At 32.0% G+C, this 15339-nt stretch overlaps 2 protein-coding genes across 4 annotated transcripts; both read right to left on the reverse strand.

Moving 5' to 3' along the window:
• Positions 1 to 780: 780 nt before the first annotated feature.
• LOC104891651 (hypothetical protein) lies at positions 781 to 5702 on the reverse strand. 2 transcript variants are annotated; one of them, XM_010677384.4, is made up of 5 exons: positions 5489 to 5702; positions 5290 to 5370; positions 4600 to 4682; positions 4255 to 4454; positions 781 to 1064 (listed from the first exon to the last, which is right to left on the reverse strand). In XM_010677384.4, the coding sequence occupies exons 1-5, from the start codon at positions 5620 to 5622 to the stop codon at positions 921 to 923; spliced, it is 642 nt and encodes a 213-aa protein (XP_010675686.1). In that variant the 5' UTR covers positions 5623 to 5702; the 3' UTR covers positions 781 to 920. The 2 variants fall into 2 exon arrangements, with proteins under 2 accessions (XP_010675686.1, XP_010675679.1); XM_010677377.4 differs by having other exon boundaries at positions 4600 to 4685.
• Positions 5703 to 9407: 3705 nt separating this feature from the next.
• LOC104891639 (uncharacterized) lies at positions 9408 to 13183 on the reverse strand. 2 transcript variants are annotated; one of them, XM_010677356.4, is made up of 5 exons: positions 12914 to 13183; positions 12614 to 12703; positions 11470 to 11555; positions 11178 to 11377; positions 9408 to 9785 (listed from the first exon to the last, which is right to left on the reverse strand). In XM_010677356.4, the coding sequence occupies exons 1-5, from the start codon at positions 13102 to 13104 to the stop codon at positions 9639 to 9641; spliced, it is 714 nt and encodes a 237-aa protein (XP_010675658.1). In that variant the 5' UTR covers positions 13105 to 13183; the 3' UTR covers positions 9408 to 9638. The 2 variants fall into 2 exon arrangements, with proteins under 2 accessions (XP_010675658.1, XP_010675668.1); XM_010677366.4 differs by having other exon boundaries at positions 11470 to 11552; positions 12914 to 13182.
• Between the last annotated feature and the right edge of the window lie 2156 nt (positions 13184 to 15339).

A 15339-nucleotide genomic window follows, 5' to 3' on the forward strand; every position in this document is an offset into this window, starting at 1 on the left:
CTAAATTTTTAACGTCCGCTAGCGGACGGTAATTGGACAATTAGCGACCAGGGGTTTTGCATCCGCCTTTTAGCGTCCGTTGACGGACGCTAATCTCTTTAGCGTCCGATCCCGCGTTTTTAACGTCCGATTTTAGCGGACGGAAAAAAGTGACATTCTTGTTGTAAGAGAGTTTTAGGTTAGAGGGAGATGGGGAGTTGAGGAGTTTTAGGAGAGGGAGATGGGGAGATAATGAGATGGATACGCGGCCCAACTAAGATGTGCGTCGCATGGGCTTGGGGTCCGATGCAAATCAATAATTTGCAACGCACCTTAAGTACGTGCGACGCAGATAGTTGTCAAGAATGTGCGTCGCACCAAAGCTGAATGCGACGCACAAATACAATATGCGTCGCACATACTGAGGGTGCGACGCATATTGCTATCGTTTTTGCGTCAAATGCTCTTTGGCATGCAACGCAAATAGGTTTTGTGCGTCACTTCCGTGTCTGTGCGACGCAAATCAGGGGACGCAAATCGTCCTTTTTCTACTAGTGTGTTAGTTACTAAGGGCATTTGGTGCATACTATTGAAACAGTTTGGGTACCTGATGCATTTTTTTGAAATTAGGGGGTACCTCATGAATTTTGAAAAACCACTAGTGAAAAAACCATAAAATAAAATATTGAAATTTATGTTGCTAAAAAGGAGCCATCTCTGGGCCCACAGAAATAGTATTTATTTCTTAATTAGTACTATGAAATTAAAACGTAAGTGAATTAATACAATAAGTAAAAAGAATTGGAAAAAATGAACATGATTAATTAGCATACAAAATATAGACAAGAATTGAAGTGTCGCATGGGTTTGATCATTAACACATCAGTATATGTAACTGATATATGTCAACTATCAATCAAGCTAAGATACCAGTATAAAACTTAAACTTTTTGGCTTGGACTAGTTTCTGTGTTTTCTTCAACTAACTGGCTTGGAGTAGTTTCTGTTTTTACTTCAACTAAGACGCTTGTTTTTCTTTTGTTCGACTCAACGTACGATTCCACTTTGCCTTCTAATTCTTGAAACTGCATGAATTGTAGAATTATTACATATAAGAAAATAAGAAATAGAAATATCAAAAATTACAAAAAAGAAAAAAGAAAGTCATCAATAATATAAGATCGATAATAATGTGAAAGTGCAGGATTAAAAGTTAAAACTCCTCAAAAATTATTAAAAAAAAAGGTCTAATTTTAATATAAAAGTAGACCTAATAACTTAATGAATTAAACTAGTCACCGAACGAAATTAATCTAATCACTATTGTGCTAATCTTCTTTTAATATTGTGTTTACCACCGCCTAATTTTAATTTAAAAATAAGCGGTCTCTTACAAGACAAACTCCAAACTCCTACACCTTGGAAAAAAAATAAAAGGTTAAAATACTTTACAAGAAATGAATCATTATTCTTTACTTTCAAACTATAAAAGATTTTAGCAGGATATGCTTATGGGGATTGATCCATTTGAGACGATCTTGCTATAAAATACTAGATATACAATTGGCGTGCATGATTCCCTTTCGAAAAGTATAAACGTACACTTAAGAAGCTAGAGATATACTATAATATAAGTCTATTAGAGCATTTTTTTTTTTATGGATTTAATTACCTGTATAAGTCTGTCATAGCCATCATCATATGTATACATAGATACCGTAATTAAGAGACCATGATAATAAGTAGCACTAAAAAGAAATCATGACAAGTAATATGATCGTAATAATATCACATAACTAAAGATACACGTAACGTAACAACTAACATATATCTAAGATAATTAAAAGATTTTTTAAGAAAAAATCATGGTATTATTATCAATATATTAAGAAAGATAAAATAATATATTAGGCTATTTTAGCTCTAATTTGATCACTTAGCTTTGCGAACTTAGTTTTAAACTGATAAGGAAAAGTACCCTTTCAAATTAGGATCCCTCAATGCGAAACCATAAATTTTATTTTTGTAGAGTGCCTAAATTTTGTTTTGCATTTATAGGAGAATCAAGTACAAACTTTAACTTATATATACATTTTTTTCTAAAAATAAAAATTATATATATAAGTTTAATTAATGTAATGATATTCATATTCCAGGGTGTTGGGACTGTTCCACCATTGGGGTTCCTCAACGAACTAACTCAATCCAATTTAACATGTTAGACTTTAATGGAGTTTACAAATATTTCCACCTTCCAGTTTGATAGTCCTATATATAAGGCCAAAATCTTGTTATAATATTACCAATGGTTTTTTAGTTGATTCGTTTTCCTTAGGTACACATAACACATGTCAATGCACTATTTTGAACCTTTATATTTTTAATTATCAATAAGCAAAAATTACAAAAAGTAGATATTATGAAAATATACATTGAAACTAATCTAAAAAAGTCTCACATAATTATATTTAACCTTAAGTATAAATAACAAAATATAATCAAAGTTATACGTATAAATAGTGTTAAAAATCAAAACGGATCGTTTAAAAACGAAGTAAATACTACATTACTACTCATCAGTAGAGAGAATTAGCTAGCAGCTACATGTTCTCTAGTATTAATTGGCTATCATGCGCCAGATCATAATTTTGGTCACTAGCTAAAAAAGCATTGCATTTCCCATTTGTTTATTCCAACAGAGCTTGATAAATTTTAATTTATCGATCAGACCCACTACTTTGAATCTACATCAATTGATCGTAAAGACATTTATCTAGAAGTATATGCTTGGTTTTTTTGTTCTTTTTTTCGATGAAAAATAATATCATATATAATTGGTTTAGGTATGTACTACGTAGTCACGCAGATAAATCAAGCAACTAACTACTACCACGGACTTTGTCTTAATAAATATAGTGAATACGCCATCAAAAATTAAATAAATGGAATAATTGCAAGATGCATGTAACAAAAAAAATAGTCAACAAGCATGGTTGGACCAGGTTATCCGGCTGAATTATATCATAACATACTCTTTCTGTCTTATAATATAAGTCTTATAAGTTATAAGTCTTGTTTCTTATAAGGTGTTTCAAAATATAAGTCCTATTTTTATTTTCAATCAAATATTATGTTCAAAATACTCTTATAAAAATAATGTAATTTTTAAAATATTCTCATAATTTCAACTTCCAATGCACTATTATAATAACAAAATTGAACCTTTTACTTTTATTTTTAGGGGATTGAATCTACATATTAAATTATGCAACATTAATGTCCAGTTTCTATTTTTTGTTAAAAAGAAATAACAATGTAAGTGCTTCACAATAAAAATGAATATTTTTATTTAAATAAAACAAGATTCCACTTTTACTTAATAATTTTCGTGTAAAAACAAAATCAGAACTTATATTATGGGACGAAAGGAGTATTTGTTTGGTAGGATTATACAATATATGAATCAAAAATTTGAATTCGCTATATAATATGTGTATAGCTTACATGTCACTATATATATCCAAATTTAAAATATACTCCCTCCATTTCATTTTAATTGTTACACTTTGACCATTATTTGTGATTTATACGCGGATGAAAATATAGTCATGTCACACGTGGGATCTTGTTAGATTCATCATAACATGTATTTCCTTAATATGTACTTTTTATAATTTTTACAAACACAAAACTAAAAATATATGTATTCAAAGTTTTACATTGACATGCGTGAAAAGTGTAAGTGTTAAAAAGAAATGGAGGGATATATTCTATAGCATTTCATTATCCAAATTTTTTGATTTTGGAATTTTTCATTATCAAAAATCTAGGAATAATGGTTACATATCAATATATCATATATTCTACAGCATTTCATCATCCAAATTTATAACATATATTCTACAGCATTTCACTGTAGATTATAATCAAAAATTGTGTAACCATTATTCCTAAATCCTAACCTTACATCATTAAAACCTGAAAATTCGACATAAAAAAGTAAAATATTAAGAAATTTTTTTTCCATGCATCACCTTTTGACACACAAAAAAAAAAAAAAAAAAAAACAAAAAACCATTTTGGTACTTATTATTTAACATATAATTAAGAAGTGAAACAGTTTAAAAAAAAACTCATAACATAAATAATATTAGCAAGCTATTTTAGAAAATGTGACAACTTTTTCGATCATTCTAAAATAATATATACGCGATCATCAACCATGGGGAGAGAATAAAGATACACAAAAAATAGAAAAGAGAAAAGAAAGAAAACCTTGTCAATGGCAGCATCAGTTTGATGGGCAGCTGATTCCACTCTCTCAGCAACTTGATCTACCAACATGGCAACCTTTTTGAATTGTCCTTCTGGGAGATCTTTGGCAACATCTTCAGCAATATGCTCCACTCTATCTGCCACCTTTTCCAACGTCTCTACTACATCTTCTACTGTCTGTAATCTCTTGTCAAATTCATCTAGTAATACACACATACATCACACATGCATGATTTTATTAATTAGTATACATATACTAAAACAAATCAGTTAAAGATAATTATAAGTTATGATCTAGGAAATAATAATGAGGTAGTGTTGGTAATAATCAATGCAAGCACTTACTTTTGAAAATGATCAAGGGTCCCCATTTGTTTTTCAAGAAAGGTAGCAAGAATGCTAAAAGAGCTCCTGCTATCCAGCCTTTCCTGCTATTGATCAATTGTTCAAGATGTAATTAACAATTATTCTAGTGATAATGGCTTAGAAGTAATCCCTCCGTTCTTTTTTAGATATAACACGTTAGACTTTGAGTATTGTTCATCCACATCCCTTGCTTTGACCATCAACTATTATTTGTATATAAGGAAAAATAGAGTCACGCGAATCTTGTTGGATTTGTTTTCATATACACTTTTCAAACATATATTTCTTATAATTTTTACATTTATAAAATTAGAAATATTATAGGTCAGAGTTCTATCTTGACAAATGTGAAAACTCAAATGTTACATCTATTAAAAAAACGGAAGGAGTATTATTTTATGCTCATCCTAGTTAAGTATTTTTGTGTATCTAATTTTTCCGCAATAGTATGATCTTGGAAATAATGAGGTAGTGTTGGTATCAATCAACCATGCATACTGTTTTTTGATTCCAGAATCTTAAAACAAGTTTCTTTTCTTAACAAATTAAAGAACATCGGATTTCATTTCCTATAAATTCCTGAATCCGCCATTATTTTAATGATAAAATAATTGCGAAATATTTGAGCGGAACAAATTTGAAGGAGGAGGAATGATGCTATAATCTTACCCAGGTAATCCGGAGGGACTTGAAGAGGGGATGGGTGGTGGAACAGGTTGAACACTGCTGCTAACAGTTAATGTACGCCTCCTTAATTCATGCAAAAAATACAAAAATTTAAAGAAATTAGCAATAACAAATTAACACATACACTAATTAGTAATTAAGCTCATTAACTAGTAAATGATTAACTATCTAATACACTTACTTTTGACCTTGTCTTGAAGATTTAAGATTATAACGATAATCTGCTTGATTAATTAGTCGAGGATGAAATCTTGACCCAATAGCTAAGGACTGAAAGCTAATAGAAGTTGATGGTTGTGTTAAAACGAAGTTCATTTTCAAGGAAATGTTGGTATTTTATGTATAATATAAGTTCAACTTTTGTTAGGATTTCATGGAATGATATATCTTGATCAAATTTATACAACTCGTACAGCTAACAGATCTAACGTAAGATTAGTATTTTATTGATAAAAAAACGTGTTATATGGTCAATTATCTGTTGACCAGAGACTTTTGATTAGTAAACCGATCTAATCACAACTTGTTGAAGGCTATAGGAGAAAATTATATGAAAAGTTAAGTTACAACTTGTTGGAAATTTCTTGGCTGCGAATTGTTATTAATCGATTTGGTGAGATTTTAAATCTGGGTCAAATGTGGCCACCTAGGTATTTCTTTCGGTTATCACTTTTCAAAATGTTCTTTTAGTATTTTTCTCATTTTTTAAAAATTAATTAAAGATGTTATCCAATTATATTGGATAAGATGAGCTTCTAGTATAAATGAATCTTATACTAAAAGTAAACAATATGAAAGACTATCTTTTATATAATTATGTTTCACAAATTAAAAATATTTAGGTGTAACTGTTACACTATCGTTTATAGTGTAATAACCTACGAACTAACGCTTTTTTGTAATAAAAAAAAATCAAATGACATGAAATAAATGGCAAAATGAAAAAAAAAAAACTCAAATGATATGAAATAAATGACAAAATGACATGATATTTATGTTATTATTTGTATAGTCCATATCCTTTTTTGTTGAAGTTGTCATCACACACGCATTCAAGGGTTCCCTCTAGGGTTTCTCCTTGGGAGGATTTTTTCTCTCTAGGGTTTCTCCTTGGGTGGGTTTTTACTTTTTTCCTAGCCTACATCGCTAGGTTTTTTTTCTTTTTGAAGGTTTTTCCTTCGTTCTTTCTTCTTTCTCTTTGTTTTTTCACCACTTTTCTTCTTGGTCTCAATTGTGAATCTTTGTAGGGGCTTCCATTGGTGTTCGTACCGGTGGTAATCCCCAAAGACCTTTTTAATTGCTTCCAATAAGTATATTCCATCATTAAGATGGTATTTATTTTAGAATGTTCCATTTTTTTTGTTCGTCTAATGAAGAAGGAAGATCTAACAATTACTATTCTCTGTAAGAATCTAGAAGACCACGGAAGTATTTTCACCCAAACGAGTATGCATCAGCGGAAGTTAAGCCGAATCAGGGCGAACTCACAGATTGTATTGCTTCAGATGAAGTTTTTTTATTAAGGCTATTTTTTTTATCAAATCTGCGATGTACCTAGTTCTAAAGTGTTATATACCTATGTTGGAATTTTCGATTTTTCAGGAATTGATTGTAAGTGCCGTTTGGCTGTCCCTTATGAATGAAATTAGTTTTCTTCCTGTCAAAAAAAAAAAAAAAAAAAAAAGAAGTTGTCATCATGCATGTCATATGGTGTAACATGTTACATCAATTACACACTCCTAAGGGCAGCTTTATATATTAAAATTTAGAGATTCCTCGACTCCAATAGAATCTTTGGCCACCAATGTCATTTATTTGGCGATGTTTTGGCTATTATTCAAAATTGGTGGTGCTCCTTATACCCAAGCCATAATTAGTGCTATTGTGTCTCTAATGGAGTTTGAGATACAAACGTTACTCGATCAAATAATATTTGATGTGGATCTATAAATATACTGTTAGAATAGTGTGGAGTTGGTCTAAATTTGGAAGTTTATTAAACTTCTTTTGTCGTTGTCCCACATTCATGGTGGAAGAAAGATACCCCAATTTATATACAGAAATGTTCTACAATGTGATAAACATGTTATGGAGGAAATAGTGAACAATCTCCCGCGCGTCGTCGCCTAACTACAGTCATCGCACGCGCACCGACTCGGTTCGACAGGAAGGCTGACAATATTCATGTTGCTCAACCTAATAAAAAATAATACATTTATTACAAGTACATAGAGGTTTAATGGAGAAGCTAATAAAAAATAATCTGTTTTGTTTTGGATGTTGAAATGAATGCATCATCCTCTTTTGCTTATACTGTTGAATCTGTTGATACTTGGCATTCTAGACTCGAAAATGTTAATGTTAAGTCTATTAAGCACATGCATAGCATGAATTTGATTCCAAAATTGGTCATGTTTGAAATTTGAAAGTGTCAAGTGTGTGTTGAGGCCAAGTATCATAAGAAACTTTTTAAGGAGGTAACCAAGAGGTGATTAGCTTTAATGATTATTGTTCTGTACATATATTTTGGTGTGTTAATAGTATACTATTGTCCAAATTATAAGTATTGATTTTTAGGCTTACCATTATTAACTTTTCCAGGTAATCAAACCAAAAAAAAAGGTATGGTAAATGAATTTAGTTTTACATAATCAATGGCTGAAAGAATAAAAGCACATTGAGTAGCCTTTTTCGTTACTTGCATTTTGTATTCACTCATAAGTTGATCATTTTCCATATAATTAGCTAACAAACAATTTTTTAAAACATATTGATCAATACTCATAAGTGATCCATAGAGTCAATTTAAATGACTTATACTAATAACTAATTAAACCAATCAAATAAAAGCTATCGTCACTAGCAGGTTGCAAAACATCATCATCAACCATTAGCCATTATCCAAACTACTAATTTTAAAAGTTTTGGGGATACATTATTCTTGTTGTTGGAAGCACCAAGCAGCACGCGGTTGGTTGGCTTTGCATTAGTGAGATCAGATAGTATGTGGGTGCGTGGGCACTAGGCAGAAAGCCTTCAACTTCAACAGTATCTTATATCAAGTGAACTAATTAAGTGGCTAAAAGTAGGGGTGTTCGCGGTTTGGGTAGGTGCGATTTGGGACGTAACCTAACCCAAACCGCAAATATATGGTTTGGGATTTTTCCAACCCAAACCGCACCGCATTTTTGCCCAAACTGCGCAAAACGGTTTGGTGCGGTTTGGTTTGCGGTTTAACCATTTTTTCCGCGATATTAATTTTATAATCTAATATTAAAAAAATAAATTTGAAGTTGACTTATTTTATATTTCTAAGATTAAGCAATTATTGCAAAAAAAAAAATAAAAAAAAAGGAGAAAGAAGCCATGGAAACTGCGATTTGGAAGAGGATTAGATTTAGAGGAGCAGTAGTGAGTTGATGAGAATGAGCAGCAGAATGCAGATGAGTGAAGAATGATGAGTTGATGACTGCGAAGTGCGAACTGCGATTTGCGAAGAGCCAAAGAAATCATTAACCTAACCTAAAAGCATATAGTATTGTCAAAGTACTCAAGTGTCAACAAGTGTATTTTTTTAAAAAAATCAAAATAGATAAAAAAAATTATATAATATAAAAATGCGGTTTACGGTGCGATTGCGGTTTACGGTGCGGTTGCGGTTTACGAAAATTCAAACCCAACCCAAACCGCAAACCGTGGTTTGCTTGAAATCGTAGCCCAAACTGCAATTTTGAAACCGCAACCCAACCTAACCCGCAAAAAAGCGATTTGGGTTGCGATTTGGTGCGGTCCAGACCGCACTCTGAACGGCCCTAGCCAAAAGTATTCTCGTATTATATTAAGCATTATAGTAGTATATTATTTTAAGGTAAGAGTTTGTCTTATAAGAGACCGTCTATTTTTAATTTCTTTCGACGATTGTTTTAATTTATTTAGTGACTAAGTCTACTTTTATATTATAATTAAACCGTTTCTTTTAATAATTTTTGTTAAGGTAAAGCATTATAACAGCTTAAGGTTTTGTTTTTGTTCTGCTTATTCCTCTTTTTGTCTTGGCTGAATTTAAAAAGCATGCAAAGGCTGAAAAGTTGATACAACAATTAATTAATTTGTGCGTACCACGAGTTTTTGCTATATAGTATGAGTTCCGACCATTTCAAAGGTCACTAACTTTAAACGTACATATAATACCGTCCAAAAGAAAAAAGAATAAGGAACTCTAAAATTACAATGAATTCCACATTCAACGGATTAGCTAGACCTAACAAACTGCAATACAACATAAAAGTACTATAATATATTAATAGTAGTACATACAATAAACAATATGATTAAATTTCTTTTTCTTGATTTCCGCCCTTTCTTATTATGCTTGTTCCACCTTTTGCAGTTTTTGCTACTTCATTTGTCTGTTTTTGTTTTGCTTTTGCTAGCTCTGATTCAACACGTGACTCTATTTCCTCTTCCAATTTTTCTACCTGTGTCAATAACAAAGATGATAATTGATGATAAGTTAACAAAAGGCTAATAATGTCTTCAAAACAAATTAATTGAAAAAGTGAAATTGTAAAAATTTACAATCTATATTGAAGATATTTAAGACATCAAATTCCCATACAGATAAGTCTTGTAAGCATTATTCAGGTATAAACGAGATAAGACAACTCATAAACTATTCGAGATTTACTTAGTCAAAAGTTGACTCGAGTGACCTGTGACCTTGAATCAAACTTTGAGCTTAACTCGGGATATTGGCAAGTATGATTCAACTACTAAAATCTCTCCTCAAAAACTTGTGAGAAATTAGAAAATTCAATTATCAAGTATACTATCCAAAGTGAATAAATTCAACATAACAACTTCTAAACTACTAAAATTGACCCGTTCAAAACTTGACTCATCTCAGCTTATATCAACTCAAACTCCATTATAATAAAAAAAACACAAACTCGACTTGATGAGATATTAGCAGTGAAGTAAAGTCTAGCTAAGCTACTCAACCTCTGAGGTTGACTCACATAATTCATTACATCCTACATTCCTACTTGCAAATAATATAGTATGTATTTGATCAGAAAAGAAAATCTTCCAGCTGGGTGTGAGTATAAACAACACGAAAAATTAATTTATTATACATGATCTATCAAAAGCCAATCATTTTCCCTATAGTGTTATACAGATCAATTGACCAAATAAACAATTCTAGAAGATAAGGAATGAAATTAGAATAAATAATTTGTGGTACGTTAGGTGAAAGCAAAATAAATGGAGTACCTTTATAGGTGGGTAACGTTCAATAACTAATTTAATTCTAAAATTAAATAGTACCTACTTATAAATAAATATAATACTATCTTCGTATTTTTTTAGTTACATCATTTATCTTTTTGGTACTATTCATCAATCAATTTTGTTAAATTATCTCGCACCATTATATAAAAAAAAACATAATCAAGTGTGGTCTTGTTAAATTCGTCTCAATGCGACAATTCTAATACATAATATCAAATTTTTATAATTTTTACTTATATCCAATAAGAGATATTAACATCTTAAAAAACGTATTTACAAATGTAAAAAAACAAATGTTGCAACTAAAAAATACAGAGATATCATTAAATAATATATTTTTATTCTTCCTAAATTTATTCTCCCCGGTCTCTAAGAGCCAAACCCTAGTTAATTAGAAGTATAAGTTAAAAAAAAAATTACAAAAAAAGTAACTTTTATATTTGTAAACAAATTAATTAGTAATAATTTCATAATATATATAATTTTATTTTACAAAAATATTAAAGGTTAAAATTTTCAAGTTTGATCATAAAATCCAAGGCGAAAGAATTAAAAAATAGCGAAAGATGGAGCAATACTCTGTGAATAGTGTCATCAACAAGATGGGCAGTTTTGTCTGCTTGCTCAGCTGCATGCTCTAGCATAGCAACAGCATTTTTAAGTTGTCCTTCAGGAAGTTGCGCTTCCACTTCCTCGGCCACTTTCTCTACCTCCTCCACCACCTTTTCCAATACTTCTACCGTCTGTTCTACTTTCTCTAGAGTTGAGTCAACTTCCTCTGTAATTATTTAATCATTTGGTTAATTAAAGATATTATCTATGTTTATAAAAGAAAATAGAGTGTTATTAGTAATAAGGAGAAGTGCGTACTTTTTAGTAACAACAAGGGACCCCATTTGTTCGTCATGAATGGTAGAAAGAATGATAGCGCTATCCCTATAAGCCAGCCTTTCCTGCTATGTAATATTTGACCAAATTGAAAATTGGATTTTAGTTCAACCCCTTAATTCAAAAGAAATAAAAGCAGGGAGTTTTCATTGAATTGGAGTCATTAGAAAGATTTAATTTAAAACCAAATTTGAATCATGATGTTCTTAGAAAGATTTAATTTACATCTCAATAATACAAGTATTAAAGATCGAGTAAATAAGAGTATCATTTAAGTTGAACTAGTAAATAATTTTTTGGTTTCTTAATCTTTTTTTTTTTATCCATATGAGTTACGAAAGCAGTATAAAGTATAAAGAAGGGAGGGGAGAATTCAAACCTGTGACCTATTGTTCACAGTACCTCAATTTTCACCACTAGGCCAAAACATCCTTGGTATTTGTTTAAGTTGAACTAGCAAATAATCTTTTTGTTTCTTAATCTGTAGCTAATAAAGTATGAAACCTAAATTACTCTTCTTATGTCTTTATGAGATCATTACAATTTACAAGACTTTCTTCACTTTAATTTTGGAATTGACTACTTATTTTTATTAGAATCAGATCGGATCCAAATCAGAAATAAATAAACAACGCCAAACCTTCTTGTTTTCATTATCTTATTAAGTATAAAACATAATTAATTTCGTAAATTTTTAAATTCTGAATTTCTTAAAATATGTATTTTGACTTATTTAATAAGATAGTACAACATAACAATGATTTCTTTTATAAATTAGTGTAAAATTATGCTAAGAATTTAAGTATAAACGTACAAGACCATATATATCGTATTGAGTTTAGATCAACTTGTCTTATTTCAAGTGAAGTAACATAGCCTAAAGGCCACATAACATGATATGCAATAACAAAGTGATCACTGATCAGGGCATCATTCAACGAAATAAAAAGTGAAGTGTTGATAAAGTGAAAATACTCACAAAGTCAAAACTCAGTTATCTTGGATAAAAAAAACTCTTGTTTTTGATTACAAGAAAACCAATTTTTAAAAAAGCTAAGAAAGAAGAAACTAAAAAGACGACAGCCTTTTTGTTTTATCCTTTTTGTATAAAAGTGAAGATTCATACCCAGGTAAGCCTGGAAAAGAGCTCGAAGGGGCTGCTGGTGGTGGAATAGGTTGACTACTGCAGCTGATACTCATACTCATAGGCAGCTTCCTTCATGATCATCACAATGTAAACTAAATTAGTACTTCCTCCGTAACATAATAATTGCAAAAAATGGGTATTATTTATGAGATATAAAATATTTTATTTATTGCGTTTATTTTGTTACGAAGGAAGTAAAATTCTGATCATACTAAATAAATCAGCCCTTATTATATTATTTTTCTTCAAAAAAAAAAAAAAGATAGTGCACGTACAAACCTTTGATCTTGTTTCATGAAGCTAAGATTGTAGTGATAAAAACCATGCTGATGATTTACACTACGTAGAGGATGAAAGCTTGGCTTTGAAGCCAAGGAAGGTTTTTTCGAGGCGGCGGAGGCGGAGCTAATAACATGGAGGCCGTCGCAAGCTGATGGTTTTGCTATGATGGAGCTCATGCCCATTGCCATGATGTGGTGCTTAAGATTTAACTTAAACCACTTCGAATTCTAGTTCTAAATTCTCTATTGGTTTCTTATTGGCTCAATATAGTGCGTCATGTAATATATATACAAAGTCTTTCAGCTAAGAAATACATTGATGTAGCAGCAAACGTGAGTCATGTGGATAGTAATTTATTGCATTAAGTAATGATGATTGACCAATTGATGAAGATGTGTATAATTTTTTTGATCCATATGAGAACTACAAAGTACAAAGTATAAAGAAGGAGAGGGGGGATTTGAAGCTCTGACCTATCTTTCACAACACCTCAATCTTAATCACTAGGCCGAGACATCCTTGATGATGAAAATATGTATATAATATACGGTTTTTTCACCAAATACCCTCAATGTTTCAGATATTCACCGTGCACCCCTGAGTTTTCAAAACTGTGCACCATATACCCTTTTTCTAACGCACGTTTGGTTGGCGTTTGCTTTATTTACGATTTTGACATCATTATTCACTAACCCTAATTTAATCCCTAATCCCTAACCTAACCCTAAAATCTAAACCCTAACCCACCCCACCCCACCCCACCCCTCCCCTACACCAGCCCCCACCTATCCCCCTCCCCACCACCGCAGCACCACTCCCCCTCCCCGTCCCCTCCACCGTTGCCAAGGGGTTAGGGTTAGGAAAAGGGTTAGATTAGAATTAGGGTTAGGGCAGTTAGATTAGAATAAAGATTAGGGTTTAATGATGGCAAAATTGTAAATAATGCTAACAGTGAGATAACCATAGTTACGAAAAGGGTATTTGGTGAACATTTTGAAAAACTCAGGGGTATATGGTGCATTTTTGAAACATTGAGGGTATATTGTGAATTTGTTGATTTCTCGGGGGTATTTGGTGAAATAACCGTATAATATATAGGGTCGTGCACAAACCGATCTGGACCGAACCGAATCGTAGATTCCGGACCGGTCTCCGATCCGATCCGTTGTATATATTAGGATTCCGCTCCACAGGTCCGGTCTAATCCCGGAAATTTTCGGTTCGGACCGGAATTTCTATTATTTTAGTAAAAAAAAGTTTATACGTTGAAAAGTAATAATTAAAAGGTAGAAAGTTAGAAACTTAAAAACCTACTATTTATTCTTTTAGGATTATTGTTATTTAAATTATTAATTTTTAATGCATATAATTTATAAATAAATTTAAATAAAATAAAAAAGATTTTTTTTTTAAAAAGGAATTCCGATCCAAGAGGTCCAACCGATTCGATCCGGTTCTGCACCGGCGCACACCCCTACCTATAATTATATATATATTTTTTTTATAAAGGAAAGAAAAAACTAGGGAGGATCCCAAGATTTGGGCCACCCTAAAGCATCCTTGCGGATGATTACAGCGAAAGATAAATCAGGAACATCAAACCAGTAAGTTGTAGACAACGTTGAGTGCCCACGATGAGCCATCCAATCTGCGGCCGCATTAGCTTCCCTAAAAACATGACTTACTTGCACTTCTTCAAACAGGCCCAAATCTTTCACTATGTCAACAATAATGGAATGTATCGTCCAGGGGATCTTCTAAACCTGCTTAATTGCATTAATAACAGCCAAATTATCACCTTCCACCATTAAATTGGAAATCCCAAGAGACCTAGCCCCTCTAAGACCTTCCCGTAGACCCCTAGCCTCTGCTTCTAAAATAGAGGCATCTATATCTAAGCTCCCAGCACCACACAAATGGATAATGCCTTGAGAATCGCGAATCACAAACCCAAAAGCTGCTTGTCCACTTGCCAACTTAGACCCGTCAAAATTTAGCTTAAAGAAATCAACTGGCGGGGGGTTCCAAACCACCTGGTCCCTAATAGACCTCTTCTCTCTGTGACCTGCCGAGAGAGACAACCTAGAATCCACTTTCGCTCCCACAGCTCCTGAAATAGAAAGATTATGAACAAAAGCTTTGATCATCATACAAACCTTTCGAGGGGAAGACGATTCCTGGCGAAAAATAACCCCATTACGCGCATACCACACAAACCACCACACAATTGCGAAGCACTCCACTTGGGACGTCGAAAAGGAAGATTTTAAGGAAATAAAAAACTCGTGAAAGGGAACTCCATCCTCAATTACAGTAGGGATAGACCAATCCATCAAATCACGAAGCTCTTCAAACACATCACTCGTAAATGGACATTTAGAAAATAAAGGCGCAACATCTTCCGAGTTATGGTTACAAAACAC

The sequence above is a fragment of the Beta vulgaris genome, chromosome 1 (genome assembly GCF_026745355.1).
Source record: "Beta vulgaris subsp. vulgaris cultivar EL10 chromosome 1, EL10.2, whole genome shotgun sequence".
Classification (NCBI taxonomy): domain Eukaryota; kingdom Viridiplantae; phylum Streptophyta; class Magnoliopsida; order Caryophyllales; family Amaranthaceae; genus Beta; species Beta vulgaris.

Bases quoted from the DNA above. Each gene is read 5' to 3' on its own strand.
- LOC104891651 (XM_010677377.4), bottom strand. From the start codon at position 5,622: ATGAACTTCGTTTTAACACAACCATCAACTTCTATTAGCTTTCAGTCC. The intron at 5,371-5,488 runs GTAAGTGTATTA...GCATGAATTAAG, and splicing joins TCTTCAAGACAAGGTCAAAA to GAGGCGTACATTAACTGTTA. The intron at 1,065-4,254 runs GTTTTCTTTCTT...CAATTCATGCAG, and splicing joins CTGATGCTGCCATTGACAAG to TTTCAAGAATTAGAAGGCAA.
- LOC104891639 (XM_010677356.4), bottom strand. From the start codon at position 13,104: ATGGCAATGGGCATGAGCTCCATCATAGCAAAACCATCAGCTTGCGAC. The intron at 11,556-12,613 runs GTATGAATCTTC...AATATTACATAG, and splicing joins TCTTTTCCAGGCTTACCTGG to CAGGAAAGGCTGGCTTATAG. The intron at 11,378-11,469 runs GTACGCACTTCT...AAATAATTACAG, and splicing joins TCCCTTGTTGTTACTAAAAA to AGGAAGTTGACTCAACTCTA.